The sequence below is a fragment of the Rissa tridactyla genome, chromosome 2 (assembly GCF_028500815.1).
Source record: "Rissa tridactyla isolate bRisTri1 chromosome 2, bRisTri1.patW.cur.20221130, whole genome shotgun sequence".
Taxonomy (NCBI): Eukaryota; Metazoa; Chordata; class Aves; order Charadriiformes; family Laridae; genus Rissa; species Rissa tridactyla.
In genome coordinates this window covers 163,408,108-163,428,383 of record NC_071467.1, presented here as the reverse complement: position 1 = coordinate 163,428,383, position 20,276 = coordinate 163,408,108, and the positions used below count along the sequence as shown (strand labels likewise).

The 20,276-nt window shown below is 38.7% G+C and overlaps 1 protein-coding gene across 3 annotated transcripts in view; it reads right to left on the bottom strand.

The window, feature by feature from the left end:
- The window catches only part of MINDY4 (MINDY lysine 48 deubiquitinase 4), an 81,737-nt gene that overhangs the window by 27,078 nt on the left and 34,383 nt on the right, over nt 1-20,276 (bottom strand). For all 3 annotated transcript variants that reach the window (XM_054192667.1, XM_054192669.1, XM_054192670.1), the window contains exons 10-14: nt 19,660-19,761; nt 18,619-18,682; nt 17,173-17,238; nt 16,844-16,911; nt 101-164 (exon numbers count right to left, since the gene is read on the bottom strand). In XM_054192667.1, coding sequence (XP_054048642.1) covers nt 101-164; nt 16,844-16,911; nt 17,173-17,238; nt 18,619-18,682; nt 19,660-19,761 — 364 coding nt within the window. The remainder of the gene's footprint in view (nt 1-100; nt 165-16,843; nt 16,912-17,172; nt 17,239-18,618; nt 18,683-19,659; nt 19,762-20,276) is intronic.

Here is a 20,276-nt window from a genome sequence, read left to right as displayed (position 1 = left end):
AAGGAACTGAAAATAAGAAATACCATCTCTTCCCAGAGGTCAGTCCACAGCTCTGCATGCAGAGGCATATGACCTCCCCCAGATCGCACACACAACTCACCTGAGTACAGTAGCCATGGCTGCCAATCAATCGGTTTGTAAGCACATCAAAATCATTGCGCACCCTGAAAAGGAGTAGAGAATACAATTAAATTAGGAGTGGAGAGTGTAATCAAATTTAAATACAACTGCTTCTTTTCATTAGACTTAACATCTCTAAATCTTGGCGGGAAAAAAAAAAACCCTAAACCAAACTGTTTCTCAATCATAAATACAACTCTACATTTTGGAATCCTTTCAAGGTGATTTATTGCATGGCAAAAAAAGGTGTATATATCAACTAAACCCGTGGCAAGCAAAAGTTTGTTAGACTAAAGAAAATAGCTGTAGAGGAGAAAAGAAGCCATTGTCACTACTAGTTAGGACTTTAGAAATTAGAACTACTGGACCACTTTTCTTACAGAATTACAAAATCACAGCATGGTTGAGGCTGGAAGGAACTCTGGAGGTCACCTTGTCCAATCCCCCCCTCGCCCCCCCCAACTCAAGCTCAGCCACCTAGAGCCAGTTGTCCAGGACCATGTCTAGATATTTTTTTAATATCTCTAAGGAGGTAGACTCCACAACCTAGCCAGGCAACCTATTCCAGTATTCAGATAAGATGTTCTCACAAATGCACGTATTTGTTGTTCCTATCATCAATACTTGGAATACACACAAGCTGAAGATTATGTCTATACACTGTATTGTCCACGAAAAGAAGAAGAAAAGGAAAAAAACTAAAAGACTCTCGGTGCACTGTATTATATCAGTATTTACAATACTGATGTGTGGTCTCTTCTTCTATTTTATGACATCAAAGATAAAAGTCCATGAAATTGCATTATTGATAATTATGGAGTAATATCTCCCCAAACCAAGTTCCCTCTCTCACAACTCCTGGAATTATTGAATTAGTGATTGGTTGATGACCTAAAAAATAAAGGTTGCAACTGTGACCATTTTTGTCCTGCGGATATAACGTAATTGCAAACATTTTATACATAAATAAATGTCTAATCTAGTTTTGAGAAAAAACAGCGTACTATATGCTGGGACATCTATGGCAATAAACTCCACAGATTCATTTGATGGTTCATAAAAAAGCTATTTCCCTTTAGTATAAAATATGTTGTTCTCAATTATTTTGGCTACATCCATATTTTGGTATTGTTACAAAGGTAGAGATAATGTCTGAATGATCATCAATTAACACTTACTCTACATACATCTGGCCTTCTCACTCTCATTTGACCTGTAAAATCTTCTATGCACCCAATTATTCATGATTTCTGGCAATTAGGACAATTATTTAAAAAAGGAAAAGATTTTGTTTGTGATAAATTAAGAGTTGAATTGATGTGGTTAGAGTAGAGCTAGCTAGACATTTCCCTTGAACATTGCTATACATGCTGTTAAAAAATCGATTTCTTAAGTAAAAAGCTGGGATATTCCTTGCATTCATTCCAAAGCTCAGAATGTAATATAAAATTTCTAAGATTTCCAGCCCTTATGATACTTAAGTCATAGCCATTGAATCACAATTCCCTTTTTTAAAATGCATTTTAAAGAAAATTTACAAGTTAGTCTCAATCATAACAAAGTGCCACAATAACGTCTCTTGCTAGTGTGAAATCAAAGAAAAGATCGTGGAAAGTGTGCCTGTGATATGGAAAATTCTCTCATGCAACATTGCAAGGAATGGATGAGGCGATAATAATCTTTGGATTTTGGCCATTTTTTAGTTTTAGAAACAGTTTCATCTTGAAAACGCCATAGCCTTCTTTGAAAGGAGTAGACTATACAATATGCGTCAGTTAGGGACGATGGGACGTACGACAAAGACAATAGGAGGAAGTTCTAATTTCATCTGTAGGTACAAACAATATGGGAGTTTAGAGGTGTATCTCAGATTTTCAAGAAGAAGAACATCTGCCTTTCAAATCATCTCTGCTAATGAGGAAACAAACATCAGGCGTATAGCTACGAGATTTACACCTATTCTAAATGGGTTTAAGATTATTATTGATACCTGCCAAAGACTTACCAGCTTCTGTGCAGGTGAATTTATCACCTTATAACAAAAAGCGTCAGCTTTTAAGTGCAAGTACACTTCATGCATTGTAAAAATATCAGACAACGGTAACAATGTGTTTTCTTTTCTGACGGGCTGTGAAGACATTCATTGATGACATGCAAATCTGAAGCATTTATTCATTCTGGTGTCTTGGCTATCAGATGTCAAAACAGATGTAATGAATAAATCATTACTACTAATGCTGCTTTGACCCTGCATGGACTTTTCCATTTATAATTTTTAAATCCCTTTAAAAAAGAAAACCCCATGAATTTTTAAGCCAGGAGACTTTTAAGTATCCCAGTCATCATCAAACGATGAGTTAAATGCTTGACTCTACTGAATCCCTCCTTCTTAATTTACAACGCAACGCTCTGCACACTGCTTTGACAGAATCAGAGGTCAGTAAAAAGTTACTGCCAAAGAGAACAGTGTTCATGGTAAGTGTTGTGGAAGCCCCATGGTATGGTATGGAAGCATCATGGTATGGTGGAAGCCCCGTCTCTGGAGGTGTTCAAGGCCAGGCTGGACGGGGCTTTGAGCAACCTGGTCTAGTGGGAGGTGTCCCTGCCCATGGCAGGGGGTTGGAACTAGATGATCTTTAAGGTTCCTTCCAACCCTAACAATTCTATGATTCTATGATTTCTTCCTCATGCTGTATTATCAGTATTTTCCAGTGTCATGGTAGGACATAATTCTACCTGGAGAGTGAGCTAGGAGTATGCTGACTGCTGGCACAGAATGCTGGTGTTTGCCTCACCTGACAATACTGTGAAGTCTGTGAAAAATAAATATTCAACCAGAGAGCAAGATACTGATTTTTAAAATCTCCTGGACAAATGCTTAAAATTAAGCACGTGTTCAAATACGCTGAAGCGCAATCTTCAGCAGGAATCATTTCCTGAGTTGATACATAATCAAAAAGATGACAATGAGATCTGCTAAATTTCAGATCACTCTGCAAGATGTCCCAGCTTGATTTTTATTTTCAGTTGTACTGTGTGTGAAGTAACGTGGCTTACGTCTGCACTCCAAGCAGGGAGGAGAGAGTTTGGATTCTCTATGGAGCGAGTGAAGCTGCAGCTTCTGCTACGGCAGAAGCAGCCTGGTGAGACGAGAGCGGGACAGCAGCAAACACACTCAGATTAACGTTCTTACAAATTTGTGTAAAGTCATAATTTCAACTTTTACTGTGTTTCAGTTTTTGCCCTGGGACCCTTGAATTGCTGAATTCTCCATTCAGCAGTGCTGGAATTGCTTAGTCCAGCTTTTCTGATATCTTGACAAAATGTGAATGTGTTCACAGAACCTAAATGGCATGGAAAACCACATCTTTACATAGTTTGTTAATTTTGTACTGTTCTTTTAAAAAATATTTCTATTTAATTATTTTTTCCATAACAGGGTGGTCAGGGTGAGGCACCTATATTCTGGGGCTTAACTGTCTTTTCATTCAGCATACAACCAAACATTGTTTTCTCACATTATTATCACATAAAACGAACAGCAAAATCAAAAGATGTGCAAGGTGGCTTCAGAGCAAATACCTACTTTATAGAAATGGGAGAAATCTCATCATGACAGAAATCAACAAAATACATCTCATGTGAATTATACACATTTTTCATGTTTTCTAATGCTGCTGGTTTTAGGGCAGGAACGCCTGAAATAGCCTTTCCAAAAAACATCGTGACGTATTATAAATCTCATTTTCTCTCCATGTTCCTGTTGGTGATTCTGTGTTAATCTCCATCCTTGTTGAAACCGCTAGTTTCAAGTTATAAATAATGTGTTTATTAAGGATGCAAAGTACTATAGAACCATAGAACCATAGAATGTGTTGGGTTGGAAGGGACCTTTAAAGGTCATCTAGTCCAACCCCTCTGCAATGAGCAGAGACATGTCCTTGACCCTGCAGGTCTTTATGGCCACCCAGGAGTGGGTGGATGGGAAGAGCCGTGTCCCCTGGGCAGGATATCCATGCAGGGGGGGGCAAGAGAAGGGTGAGCTGATGGGGAAACGGTCCCTAGGGTACGATAGGCAGCTCCTGGGGGGCTGGGCAGGGTTCCTATGGGCTGGGGTCTCATCTGCAGAGCAGGACAGCGAGCAGCATCTCTCTTCTCCCAAACCTCCTGCTGCCTTTGCTTTTCCCCAGGGTCCAGCTGGGACGGAGGGATGCGTTGGTCCCAAAGGAGACACCATAAGAGCTTCTTGCTGGCTGGCTTTGACCTCGGTGGGGATGAAGTCCGGGCTTGAGGGCTTCCCCTGGAGGGACGGGTGGGGTGAGGTGTCCCTGCCCCAGCTTTTGGTGGGGAGAGGGGACAGCAATTGCAGTAGACTTCACAACGGAAGCCTGGAGGTCCCCAGCTGAAGATGTATGGATGTTCTGAGCCAAACCTTTCACTGCTCTGAATTGTCACAGCCATAATGACATAACTTGCTGACTTCAACATGGCCATGACAGTTCTTATTATGAATCTGCCTTATGTTTTCAATTCATTCATCCATTCTGGGATGTAAAAATTATAAAAGAAAATATTCTAAGAGTTTAAGACAGATGGAGAAAAATATCAGAGTTAGAAGAAACTGTAATTGTAGTACAAACCTTAGCACTGATGGTGTATTGATAAAATAAATTACAGCAATCTCTATGGAATCTACTAAACAGGACATAAATTCAAATGCAGAATATAAATATTTTGAGCACTGGATGCTACAATATAACATAATCTGTAATCAGGTGAACTTTTTCTTAGCAAATAACACTGAGTTCGATAAATAAGACTTTTAAAAAATGCTTCATATACATTAATTCTCAATTTACTTCCAGGAAAATTCTTGCCAAGTCTTAAATGGAGAAGATCTGAGCATTAAATATTAAATACAAAAGCCACATACAAACTCTAACACTAGGAATAACTCCAGACTATCAAAACATGAGTTAGTTCAAGTCAGTTATTTACCCTAGATATCATTTGGATTGATAGCAGAACAAAATAAAACAATACAAACCAAAAAATGGTGCATTCAAGTAAGTGCTATCTGCTTTACAATCCTTAACTCTGTGGCAAAGCTGTAATAGAAAATTGGTGACCTCACTTTGTTCATGGCAACAGACAGCTACATTAACAAACACACAATTACAAGTCTACTCCGAAAATAGAATTTGGGTTGGGAGGGAGAAAAACTTGTCTTCAGGCATAAGGATTTCAAATAATTACAATGGGGATGTGGAAAATGACAGGATGGGTGACTGGCTTATTGTGTAAATGTTCCATAATATTATTTTTTTTTATAGTGGCACACTGCAAAGGTTTCAAATGAATGTTCAAAAGAGAAAGGAAGAGCCCTTCTGAAAAAAAAAAAAAAAAAAGAAAAAAGAAAAAGATTGTTGTTTGGGATTCAAACCAGTGAAAGTAAGGAAGTGGCTTCATTCTTTCTTTATCACTTTTCACATACCTGCTAATTTCACCAAGTTCTTAAAAGGTACATGTACGCAAGTAATCATGCAGACTTAATTCAACAGCTCTGCTGCTACGGGGTCCTAACATATATAGGAGATATTTATATTTCAGAGGGATAGATCTGATCTGAAAAGTAATTAAACTATTGGCACATTCAACCCACTATTTCATTTTTTCAAAATACATTATGTTTCTTACTAAATGCAGGATGTTTTCCTCAGTACAACACTTCAAGCAAAGATACTAAACCAGAATCTGCTTAACCATGTCGACCTTACGTTTAGCAAACAGCTGAATAGCACACAGTATGACGGTACTCTAGCTGAAATTTGGCAAAAATATGACAATGCTCTTGTTACTGCTCTATTTAGTAGTAGAATCGCACTTATTCTTTCACAACTTTGGAGTCTTTTTAATAAATATACTGTATGCCACTAAAATCAAAATAGTTCATTTATGAAATGCTTTAATTTCCTGAAGGAAAGGGAAAAAACAAGATTGGGAAGGCAACAAAGCCAATCAATCACTTAGAGATGCCCTTCATATCACTAATTTTTCTATATCTGAAGATGGCCACATAAACATCAGCTAATCACTTTGGGCTTCTTTACATTTTCATACATGGAGATAAACCGGTTTGTCCTGTGGGTAATTTATGTGACCTTGCTTAGATAATTTGCAGAGCTGTTGTCATTTAACACCAGCTGGCAACCAGGACCATGCAGCCGCTCGCTCACTCCCCCCAGCTGGCATGGCGGAGAGAATCAGAAGAGTAAAAGTGAGGAAAAACTTGTGGGTTGAGATAAAGAGAGTTTAATAGGAAGAGAAAAAGCCATACATGCAAGCAAAGCAAAACAAGGAATTCATTCACTGCTTCCCACCAGCAGGCAGGTGTTCATCCACCTCCAGGAAAGCAGGGCTCCATCACCCGTAACGGTTACTCAGGAAGACAAACACCATCACTCTGAACATCCCCCACTTCCTTCTCCTTCCCCAGCTTTACATAATGAGCATGACATCATATGGTATGGAATATCCCTTTGGTCAGTTGGGGTCAGCTGTACCGGCTGTGTCCCCTCCCAACTTTTTGTGCCCTCCCAGCCTACTCACTGGTGGGGGCGGTGTGAGGAGCAGAAAAGGCCTTGAGAGCTTAGAAACAACCAAAACCATGAGTGCACTAGCAACATTATTTCTATCCCAAACCCAAAACACAGCAGTACACCAGCTGCTAGAAAGGAAGTCAACTCCATCCCAGGGGAAACCATGACAACAGTAGAGGAAGAAACTCTACAGGAGTAGAGTTTTGCCTTTTCTCCATTTGAGGAACACAAAGTAAAGGGAGCCATTGGGGTATAACCATCTAACTGCTATATACGAGGGACTGGACAGGTAAATCATACTCACAAATATGCTGGCACTGCAGACAGACTGAGTATATTTTTTTTTCAGATTACAAACTGAGAAATAAGATTGCTACAGAAATGATACCTTGTAGTGAGTCTTGAAAAGAGACTCCTCAGTTGGACAAGCCAATTAAAAGCAATGCATGAACACTGGGTTTCATATAGTCACTTTGTTATAAATTTAACTCAACAGTACCAGAATTTCAGCATTTGGGTATAACAGAATCAGAGGAAGTTCAGATGGTCAGACGAAATGACTGTCAAGATATGGAGAAGTTTTCCAACCAGAAGAGACTACATAGATGAGGACCATTTCACTACAAAAGGACACAACTGATGGACTGCACCAGAAGTTCAAAAACTCTTCAATGAGATGATTAAGGGACATGTACTTACTATTTTCATAACATGAACTAGGCAACACTCTGTAAACTTACTGGCCAACCGGTTCAAGCGAACAAAAGGAAAAACTCTTTCACAAAGCACATAACTACATTGGGGAACTCATTGCCACAGGATGTTGTGAAGGCCAAAAGAATTAAAGGGTTCAAAAAGGTTTTAGAAAAATTCATGGAGGACAGGTTCATCAAGGGCTAATAAACTCAACAGCCCGGATACAACTGCCAGCTTAGGAAGTCTCTGAATTACTGACTATCGGAAACATGGAGAAGATACCAGTAGAATAATTGCTCTATATACACCCCATTTCTTACGCTGTTTCCTTCAGCAGCCACATCTTTCCACTATCAAAGGCCAATAGGCCAGATGGACCTTTCCTTTGATCCTACACGCAGTCAGTTGATCTGACAACTGAGGGGCAATTAAATCCACATATCTCGGACCCTTGTCAGAACAATACTCTGGTGTGGGCTACAGCCATATGGGGGGGGGGACAAAGCAGAGTCACGGTGAGGGGGGAGAAAGGAAGGTGATGTTCTCTGCATCTGGCAGGTAAACCCCAGCCATCCCAGTTACTCTCTTTCACAGAAAAACACGTTTCTTTGTTGCTTTCTTGGATTTCCATACTTCTTCCTGTGGTAGCTTAGGAACCTGAAATTTAGTCACACTTTGACTAGGTTTATTGAGTCACAGGCTAAGTTTACTGATACACTTTCATTTTGTACTAATATTGTTCTTTAAACAACTCTTCTCAGTCCTCCTTGCTTACAACTGTTACCCTCCCATCTTTTAGAAAATAGTTACCTTCCCTGTCATAATTTGTTTTTTAGGCTAGAAAAGTTAAAACTTGCTGTTTTTTCATAAGTCAGATTTCTCATTCCCCTGGTCTTCCCTTTCCCTATGCTTCTCCCAGATGTAATGGGTGAACCCAATTTGATACGGTATTTCAATAAGGCCACATCAGTGCCTTGCACAATCTATTCATATTTCTTCACCTCCTGAAACCATTTATACTGATGCACCCTAAGAGTAGATCCAATCCTATTTGATAATGCTGGCTCAAAGTCACTGTGTGCTCCAGTACACTTTCCAGTACTGTGTACTCCAGTACTCCCCATCCTGACATTTACAATTTATGAACCCCCACAGTACAGTAGTGAGTAGTCTCTGTTTCCATGACCTTGTAGTTTCTGTAGTTAAAAGAAATTCTTTTTTTATTACCCTCATCATGAAACTGAGCCAACTCTTTTTGTACAACACGATTTTTCTCTGTATTGACAGTGCCTTTCAACTTTTGAGTCATCCGTACATTTCATTAGCAGACCACTCCCTTTCTTCCGAACTAAATTTAATCTCAGACTGGTCATTGAGAAACTCTATTAGTAACCTTCCCCATGGCGATAACTTCTTTCTGAGTTCCTTTCCTTTATCACCTTTACAATTCTTAAAAGTTCTCTTATTTTCACATCAGCAAATGACTTCTCATTTGGCATGATATCAAATACAAAAACCTCTTATTGCCTCTCCATTCATAAAATGTGACACAGCAAGAGAGCTCAGAAAGTCTTCTATGGAAGTTTAGGAATGAGATCCAGGCAAAAAGATACCTGGTTTACTTTTTCCTTTCTGTTGTGTAGCCATCACTTTTCCAGGTTCAGTTCTACCTCCCGCAAAATGAATTAAATTTCTATGCATGCATTCCAATTATCCATCCCGACTTTGCACCACGTTGCTCTCCTTACTGAAATGTAAGGCAGAATATCAATTTAGCTTTGGAACATTCTTTACATTATTCCTAAGAGCAGCCACATCCACTCTACACAGAAACTTCACATCTTTTCCTGATATCTTTATATTGACATGAAAAGAAAATCCCCTGTTGCTTAATTTCTGTAACTCAGGGTCTGGGTTTGACCTCATCTGAATCTCGTTATTTCTGTGTTTTCCAACACCAAGCCTCAGACCATGAGAACTAGAGCTATTCGTTGCTCACCACACTTTTTTCACTCCTTTGGACTCCTTTGGAGATCAGAAAGTTCTCCAGAGGGTGAGCTAATAAGCTTCCTTCTCCTCAGGCATGCTCCTCAGCTTTATGATTTATCCTGGTCTGTTCTAGAAGGAACTGGATGTATTGGGGGAATAATCTGGATCTTTTTCCCCTGGTGCCATAAGAAGTCTTTCTGTTGCATATCCACACCAAATTTGCTATCACCCAATATATAATCCAGTTCTCCGTTCTGTGGACCCATGCTGATGACAGGCTTCCTGAATTTTCTTAATAGGGAGACACCAGTCACATGCCTCCACTATTTGTGCAAATCACAGTTTTTTCTCCATTTTTTTTTTGGCACTATTTCCCAATATACCAGTCTATTACCTAGAAAGATGTCAAACAGAATCAGTAGAACAACCTCTTTATCTTCTTGATTCTTCCCTTTTTTTGCCGAGTTTGGTTTCATTTTTTCAGTTTCCTTTACCACTAACTTTTGTTCCTTGTTCTTTAGCACTGCAAATGTCTTCAAATCTAATTCAGCTCTTCCTCTTCTTTTTCTTTGTGGTCTTGTTTCCACCTGGGTCACACTCCTTATCCAGCAGGCTATATAGCTTCCTTAGCTTCAGATCTTATTTGGTAGATGCCTACATATATGTACAGTGTCAGACCCTACCCTCCTTTCCTGTATTTTGTCTTCAAAATCCCATTCTACCATCATCTCTAGCTTTATTCTTTTGTCCCAGGGTCCCCTCTTTCTCAAGTGTTATAGTGTGACATTTCATACATCAATATATTCCACTGCATATCCACTTTTAAAAGAACATAAATCTCATAGCTTCAAATCTTGGTCTCACATCCTTCTTTGAATGTTGCTAAGGCTGTCTCACTAATTATCCCTTTCTTGTCTTTCTTTGAAGGAAAAACCATTAACTTCTTTCAAGCAAACTCCCTTTACTGCCTTTTAGCAGCTGAAGCTGCAATCTGTACTCCATTAAGGTTCTACGTTTATTAATATATCTATTAATGTAAGAAGCGATTCTTGCCCAGTGAACACTCCAGCCAGAGGGGCCTCTGTCTAATTCACGTAACAGAGCCTCAAAGACAAGGAAGATCCTGAAGATTATGAATTGCATGCAAATCAAGCAGGAGGCACAGAAGTTCACTTACCCAAACAAACAAGGGCTCAACTCTTCCCTGCCAAGGACCGGATCCCAGACAAACTCTCCTATTTGCTCTCCTCCCACTGTTCTTGGTAAATCTAATCTCACGCTTCCTCCATGTTGTAAAACCACAAATGGGTCTTGGAGAGGTCTGAGATTCTCAAATATGGATTTTTCAGTTAGGTCAAGCTGCTTGTTTTTTAGCACTGTAACGTAATTGACAGCTGTTTCCCCTTAAAAATAGCTGCTTCCCTATCTTTTTCAAACACCAAAAGACTAAGCTGTAAAATACATGATGACATGTATTTATATTACATAACTGTAAACATTGAATGAAAAGCACTCACACACGTAATTTCCCCTTGCTGTTGCTCTCCCAGGCGTTCTCAAGTCGGGGGGGAACTACCTCTGAAAAAGTTTTCCCAGAAAACCAGCTCATAGAAAAACATCTTTCCATCAAGAACTGTGTACGCCCCATGTGAGCGGATCTTTTACGTGAAGTTGTAATTGCTCTTACCATTGGACAAGCCAAAATGGTAATTTCACAGAAAGCCTTTCTTCACTAGCCAAACAGCATGGGGAGAGTAGGTGCATTTTAGGGGAACTCTAAATTAGAGATTGGCTCTGAGACAGGAAAAGGTGTCAGTTAAGGAAAGTGGATTGGGGGTGGAGGAGCCATTGTTCTACCCGCAATTCATTTGCCACTTTCTTTTCAAACGTCCTAAGTGACTGAAAGAGTTTGAAAGTCAAGTAACACGTCAGAATCAGGGTTATTTCACAGTAAAGTATACAGAAAAGGATACAGAGAGGATATGAAAAAAGGATGTCTTATTAAGTAAAGACAGTCTTCCCAGAGCTTGGCTTTCAATATGTTTCAATTGCACTAATATTTTATAATTTTAATATGGTTATTTCAGATTATTTAAGATTATTCTTCATAATGAAATTTATGGTTAATTAAGAGTTTTTAATCTGTCTTTGCAGCAATATGAAATAATCCAGATGAAAATGGACCAGCAAATCATGTCGCAAAGGCAGGCAATGTCATGGCTAGAGACGCCAAAGTTCAGTAGTCAATTTACACCTCATTCTGGCCACAGTGAGACACCGTGCTCACATGGTACAGCGCACGCCCAACAGATTATACGTGTCTGGAAGCTCTTTGATTAATCAATTCCCACAGGTTTCTGCTTCCCATTTGTCACATATTCCTCTTGTGTGGATACGGGGAAACAATTGCTCTTGAGGCCAGGCAAAGTGTGACCTGTACAAAATGCATATATATATGCTCTTACCCTGTAGCAAATCTGAGATAACATCTCCTGTGTGAAACAAGGAGGAACACATCTGTTTGCCTTCTAAGTCAATGGTCAGAGCTACCGGGGAGTAGTAGGCAGCACATGCTGAGGTGATTCTGGATGTGGCATTATTCCTTCTGACTCTTTGGCAAGGAGGGCTTCTGATCTTTACTACAGCCCATAGGTATTACTGTACTATAAATATATAATGTACATATATAACAGTGCGTCTCACATTTAAATGCTTTCCTGTGGAGATGAGTAAAGACAGAACTGTTTTTTTTTAAATTGATAAAAATAGTTTGCCAATGGATCAAAGCAGGAAGATTATTGGAATATGGCTTGCAACCAGACAAATAATTACAGAAGTAAAACAAGTTGACAAACGGATATATTTGAGCATATTATGGGGCATAATAATGATAACAAAGCATCCACAGTTCACCCACATCCTCAGAGCACTTAAAAATCAGATTCCTCAAATGAGCAAGTTATTCAATCAGAAAGGTATACTAGTTCTGGGAATGGTGGAGCTAGATGCTCTGCACAGCCAGAGAGGGATTGTAGCCACTGGTCCTTCAGGCTGTCTGATCAGGCTTTCCTCTTAGATTAAGATCAAACAAGTCAAAACTTCTCTCCTCTATAACACGCCAGGTGCACCTCAACTTCACTTATTACAGGAAGGATATTTTTTGAGATGGAATAGGAATACTGGAAAGCTATTAGCATGATTTGATGTGTGTGTTCATTTCAAGAATGGATTAGAATGAAAGACGAAGGAAATTTAATTTCCACAGTTCAGTAAAACAGTACCACGGGAATGAAGAGTAAGTGCTTGAGGGCACAGAACAACATAGTTTTAATCATTTGAGTCCCCTTAGTAAAAATTGTTAATTGATAGAAGGTTGCAGAGAACTAATGAATTACTAATAACTAAGGGCAGACTGGTGTGATAAGTCCTAGACTGATAAGGAATCAAAATGTGATTTATTCCATTTAATAAAAAGGCATTGGCTGCTGAAAAAAAAAAAAAAAAAAGGAAAAAAAAAAAAAGAAAACTCCAAAACCCCAACCAACCCAAACTCCCGAACTCAGAAATGGAAACTGCACAAATAATTTTGAAAAAGGGCTGTGCACATTTCTGGAGCAGTAAAGACTACAGAAGGATAGTTATTAGTGTTGTGGGACCACAACAAGGAAAAGGTTTATAAGTGGCCAGCCTTAATGAAGTACACATCCTCCTCTTGACTTGCAAACATCACTCTCCTTTTTTTTTTTTCCCACAGATAAAGCCATTGTTTTCACACAAACACTTCAGAGAAAAAACTGAAAAGATACTCAAATGACCAATGCTGACTGCAGAATTACATTTGTGATCTGCTATCAGTACGTGATAAAGTATGCCAAAGTCGACAAAAGAGGTTGCAAACACTGGTGTTTTGATTCTATTGGTCAGCAAATTTGTGAGTAACACAACGAGTCTGTGTTTCAGATGAGGCTCGCTATTTTCTCCAGGTATCTTGAAAACAACAATACACTGCTTTTCCACAAAGAAATTTGACTTAAGGAATTTTCTCATTCATAGAATCATAGAATCGTTAGAGTTGGAAGGAACCTTAAAGATCATCTAGTTCCATCCCCCCTGCCATGGGCAGGGACACCTCCCACTAGACCAGGTTGCTCAAAGCCTCATCACTATGTTCTTTGCTATAATAGCTTCTAGTAATGATGATTTCATGCAATAAAGTTATTGCAGTGATTAAGAAAAATACAGCAACGAAAACAGACAGTGTGACTGGCGGGTAAGAATTTAAAGAAGGCTTTACAATGAATGGATCAGAATCAGCCACTTCCCAACACAGCAATGGTTTTACACGAGTAAGCACAGTGAGGAAGGTGCCAAGAGTTAGAGGAGACATGACAGCATCTATCAGGAAAAGCTTGTGCTGCAGTTCCAGTATATGCTGTAACTCCACTAAGGAGCTGGGTTTAGTGAAGCTGCCATGACTGGCTCAATGTAAACCACTCCTGAGTATCCATAACTTTCCTACATGCAATGTGCCATTCTCGGATGCGATGGTAAGCCCCACATGGGGGCTCACAGCTCACCTTTAAACTCAGTCTCTCCCAGGTACATGGAAAATATCTTGTGGCTCTTACCAACATGAAGATTTTTAGTACACATTTTGCACATTCAGGAAGATTAGTCCCCTGAGCTAGTACAATACGCCCACTATTTTTTAATTTTACACTGGTTGTAAAAAAAAAAAAGAGATTACAATTGTTAGTGACTAGCATTCCTTCCTGTACCAGAAGCAACAACACGTTCTCAGCGACTTCCTCAGGAATTCTCACTCCTCTTTGGCCATTTGTTATCAGTTCTAACAGTGATGATCATTAGCGCATGGAGTATGATAAACTCATTACCAAAATCGACAAAGAAGTGCAAAACCCTGCATTTCCTGGCATGTGTTCCCATTAAATAAAAATACTTGGATCGTCAGTGATTTAGAACAACTGCCCAACAGACCTAGCTGAAATCTGGATTTTCCGTTTACAAGAAAAATCAGTAACAATGTGAAAGTTATGGAGTAGGACCGAAAGTCAGCCTATCCCAACATCCAGCCAGAAGCAGCAGTAGCACACATCAAGGCAGAACACAAAAATGGGGCACATGGAGATTACAGCTGGACAGGTGGGTTTAAAGGTTCTGAAGCACGTACTTTCCAGTCATTTGTCTAAATTTATTTGAACTCCTTCATACTTCTGGGCTGCTCAACTCCCAGTACTGAAAATTACTTATACTGGGTGGGGGGAGGGGAAAGGACTGTCATTTGCTTTAAAATTGAAGCTTGAGAATTTCCATGACAGGACCCAAGTTTTTGGATCCTCAGTCTTCAACTTACTTACAAGAAACATGAATTAGTTATAGAGATATTGACCAAAGGACCCCAGAAAGTCAGCATTGTAGGCATATGGTGAAGAACGGACACAAAAAGAAACAGTTCAGTATGATTTGAGATACTAAAATATGCCGATTTCTCAACTGAAATTAAATAATCTGTCTAGCTTTTTCAATAGAACACGCATACAAAAATCAGGGAAATTGAAACTCCTCTGGCGTTTTCATTTAAAAAAAATCCACAAACAAAAAACCACTGATTTTCTGTTAAGAAACTGAGACAAAACAAAATCCCAGTGAGCTCTATTACTGGATGAAAATTCCATTACCTAAACCAACTTATTTGTCTTCAACTATTCATCCAGAACTATGCCAGTTATGTAAATAATTACTTACCATGCTTGTAACACTCACTAAATGGTACATATTTCTTGATGATATGAGCAGCAAGTTATTTGTCTTGATATTTTTAATATCCTAAGAGAAGTACTATGACATAGTCGTTAAATCTATTACTGAAAATCACATAAACGAAATTTAGTTTGCACTTCTAAAAAAAAGTATGTAAAGGTCTGAAAACACATTCCACTGTATCTAGAGGCAGAGAAAAATTCTTGTTTCCTATAAATAAAAGATAGGTACCAATGTAATGTATTGCACAGTACCAAGCTAGAAGAGTAACAGTACTTTAAAATGAAGTTCTGTGAGAAAGTCATGAATCTTCCTTGAAACAGAGCTACATTTTATAAACAATTCTGATGTTGTGGACCAGAATTGTAAAAATATTTAGATACCTAAAAATGCAAATAGACAGCAGAAGGAATTTTCATGTTCACTTTAGACACTTAACTCCCCCAAATATAATCAGAGATGATTGATTGGCCTTGCCATCATCCATCTGCTAAGAAATGAGAGGTGATGGGAAAAATAAGCTTCTTGCTTATATTATTAAAAAATGTTTACCATTATATAGCAAGTAAAGCAATGCAATCAATAACAATTAGTAACATTGCTGATTTTGGTGATCCTACCAAATGCCTGATGTATCGTTACTTGCTCAAATACCTTTACTAATCTGACCTCTCTGCTGTAATTAGCTCAGAAAAATGAGAATAAACAACATATGCTATAAAATCATTGCATCATTTGTGTTACAGTGCAAAAGTGGAGTTAAGCCAATGGCCTGTAGTGTTGCCGCCAGCAAAAGAAAGGAAGAAATGACAACAAAACCAAAAATCAATCTGTAAACACTTGTAGGTCTCTCAGTAGGTGAGCAACCAAATACATATCACAAATTTGGACTAAGTTGCTATTTATTTTCAAGGCAATGCAGAGATGTAAAAAATAAAAGCTTACATAAATCAAACCATTGCTGCTTTCAAGTGCAGCTGCTCTTGTCATGCCAGTTGTTATTGCAAGTTGTCAGGGAACAGTTCTTTTCATTTGCAGATAACTCTAGGAGATTTTTATGAAAGTGGAATTTGACAAAAAAAGAAAACTTTTATATTCTGCCCCACTCTGATAGTCACAGTACCACAGAAAAGCATTTAATATCTATAAAAGCACAATTAACTGCAACTGTGCTTGGGCAAACCTCGATGACTTTTAAAAAAGGCTATAAAGACTATCCCTTAGTTAGAGTTCAGCATATATATTATAATAATAAACTGAGACCAGATTTGTCATATCTTACCATCTAAAAATTAGCTGCCTGATCCATTTTATAATAGTCTTTCATTGACGGAGAGACTGAGGCATCACAAGTAAGTTATTCATCCCTATCTAAGAATGATACCTAAAGTATGTGAATAAATAACCCTCTAAAGGAGTTTTGCTTTCAACTCTCAAGACAGGGAGCGTAGGCAACTGCCTCAGACCTGATGCCTAACGTTTAGATGGAGTCATTTATATCAGGTATGCCGGACTGATCACTGCCACTTTAACAGTAAACCAGAGTACACATCAAGATAGATTAAAAAGACCAGAGTTAAGAACATCGTGGCCATCTCCTCACTTTGCACAGCTTGTTTGCTTTGCAGTTTATGAAGCAGGGATACAAAGCCACTCACAGATTGATAGATCTTGATAAGATGACAGACACAGTCAGAAGGATGCATCCACACGGACCAGTTTCAAACTGAAAAAGAAAAGGACCGTTTTTATTTTGTTTGTTGTGTACATTTTTTGCCCAATCCTAAAGAAATGCAAATCAAATTGAAAGCAGAAAGAACAGGTCTTGTTTATGCTAAAACAGACTTTGTTGCTCTGTTTGTCAGACACAAGACATGCCCGTATAACGTCTGAAACCATGTTCAGAAGACATCATATGAGTCTGATAAACACAGAAAAACTGGTAGCTGAAAGATAGCAGGTTTAGTATCTTCTCTATACACAGTACCTGGTGAATATTCTGCTGAAGAAACACAATCAGATCTTCATATCTTGTGGCACTATGTAGTACTAGCTGGGAAGAAATGTAAGAAGAAAAAAAAGTAACTGAAACAATAACAGCTCATTTTTATAACCTGAAAGTTGAACTAAAGTAGGCAAAACTAAATCTGACTGGAAAGATTTGAACTAACAAAATGGAATAAGGATCTAATGAAATCTACCTCTTTCTGTTGATACTTGGTATAATATTGCATCTGAGCACTTTGTATATTCTGAATTTTTAAATACTGCTTCTTGTTGTTTTCAAGTTCATTGACCAGACAGTTTGATTCAATTTTAAGCATTGTTTATACAATGAAAAACAATTCCTAGAATAAACGTAGGAATACTGCAGCTTTACAAGAGAGAGAATGGGCAAGTAGCTCAGGAGTTTGCACCTATGTGGGGAGCCATCTATAGCAGGCATGTGTCAGAGCCCTTCTTACCATAGTCTGAGAATACTCCCAGGAATACCCCTATTTAACGTGAAGTTCAGGAGAGTTCACAGATCCAGGCCCTTACTTCAACACTGTCTATTTTTCCATCTTCGGGGTTTGACAGAAATGATGGTCTGGCGGCCACTGCGTGAGGAAAGCTCAAGCAGTCTGGATTATATTCCTTTCCATCACATTTTCACCGTGGCTATGTCCACATGACCTTTGATAAGCAGGGACTTAGAGGCAGCGTAATGGTGACAGCTGCACTCTGAAATAGCCAGCAGCTCAGAACTGTGTTAACGTATTGATTAAATCATCTATCTTGTCTCTTGGAAGAGCCTGTTATAGCCAAGGCTTTCTGCTCCATTCACCCTATTTATACGGGTTTTCACTTCCAGTTGTTCCCAAACTGTCTGGTTCTGAAAACTTGCTGATACATCCATTCCTCCATTTAGGAGGCCAGTAATATTTCCTTAAACCACTAAAGCCTGGCTTGTGGCACCAGTGTTTGCAAAGCCATTTGAGAGCTTCACATGGAAATAAAGGCGTAACTGGAAAGTATTTTGTCATTTGGAGCTTCTGGTGGAAAAAAACAAAAGGCAAAGAATTCTGTGTAAGACAAGAAGAAAATACTATCTTTTGATGCTCATGGCCACGCTGGTCAACTTGAAATGATCCATGTTCACTTTTACTGCATATCAATAAAAGCAGGCAGAGTTTCTAAGTTTGACAGGTAGATGGAACAAAAAGGACTTCAGAGAGACCAACTGCCCACAGACAGTGGGACGACGCAGAGCCAGACCAGACTACAGGATTTTGTTATTTCCTATTGGGTTTTGGATCACAAATAACTACTTTGACATAAAAGACCTTAAAACACTAAGAGAGCAATGGAAATCAGATTCATTGTACTAAAATAAGAAAAGCTAGAAATAGGAAATATGGAGAATGTTACTGTGAGTTACACAGAGCCTTACAGTTTCTAAGATTCCATCCGCCTTGTATTTTCCTACAGGAGTGAACTGCTGTCTTCCTGAGGGCCTGAAGAGGATATTCAGACAAAACCAAAGCTCACGTTAAAAGGAACAAAATGGCATTAAAGAGAAATCAACATGTTATATCAACTGAATGATGAGCCAAAGATTTTGTATTATAATTTTTAACCACTTTTTTTAAAAAGGACCTCTTCCATAATAAGTTCATATTGCATATTAAACAAACTTTTATCGATAGAGTACATACTTTATCTGTGCTGTGCTCTCTCAGTCTATTTAATGTGAATTACAAGTTTCTCTATACAGAAAGAGGATAAATACAAGTTTAAGATGTTACTGACAGTTTTTATTAGAAAAGAATATTAGAGCAATAACATAAAAACAAGCAGAAGAACATATGTACAATATCAGCACAGAAGCATTTTATAGATGTAAAATATGCAAAATATAATTTGAAATGACTTTGAATTTGCTGCTTCTATTTCAGGTTTGAAGAATGACTTCTGTGCTCTGTTATATTTCAGCTATCTTAGCTGATGTAATAAAAGGAATGACCTATTCTAACAAAACCTGGCTCACTTAAAATATCGCGTAGGATCCAGTACAGCCAAAGCTAGCTATCTGAAAGTTAGATGTCTTGCGTACAAGCAGCCTAACTGCATAGCATAAACACAGTAACTAGCAGGCAGCTACAGCAAAAGGAAACTAATCCCAGCCATAATAGAACATCCTGCCATACAAAATTGTTGGAGTAAAATGCTGCATCTGGAATAATAACTCTCGATAAAGATTTTGGAGGAATCCTAGACTCAGTGAAAGGATCTTTTGCAGCAATTGCAAAGAATTTGACTATTCTGTCCCAGCTACTGGGACGGCAGAAATGACATTTTGCATTTCTCCTTAAGCCATTTTAGACTGCATAAATACATCTTACAAAACTTTCATTTTGTGAACTATGTACATATATAACAGAGAGAAGTACAGGAGCACTGTACAATAAATAAAACTGCTTCTCCTACTTACAGTGCCACAATTGCTTTTTCATTGCCTCCTGCACGCCACAGTATGTCTGCAATAGCCATGGTGAGGCACTTGGTCCTGTGAACTTCTGAAGGCTGAAGACAACTGCAGTCCAGGAAATGCAAGAAACAGACAAGTACCGAAATTTGCATTGGGAAGCTTATGCATTAGAGGGCAAACTGCTCCAATTACAGTATAGGCAGACTCATAGCAGGTTTGTAGCTAAAAGAACAAAATAATTGTTTTAGAGACTATTTAAGTGTTGCAATGCCTAATAATGAGGTTCTGGCAAGTTGCCTCAGAAAATTCTCATTTAGGTATCTCAGTTCCTTCTATAGTGAAGAGACAACTTGGATGGCCAACTCAAAAAAGTCCTTTAAGTTGAACAGGGAGCTAGTATTGTAACTGACACACCAGGTATAAAGGTACATCCAAATCCAACCTTTCTCTGAGGATTAACCATCTGACTGAATTGCCATGAGAGCACTCGCTGTGCACACAGTATGAAGACTTCTCAGCACTGGACTGAAGAGGTGATAGGAGGATGTGGTGCTGCTGTTCAGCACCTAAAATGCTCTAAAGAGAGAGATGCAACTGAAGTTGCCACTGGAATATGGGCT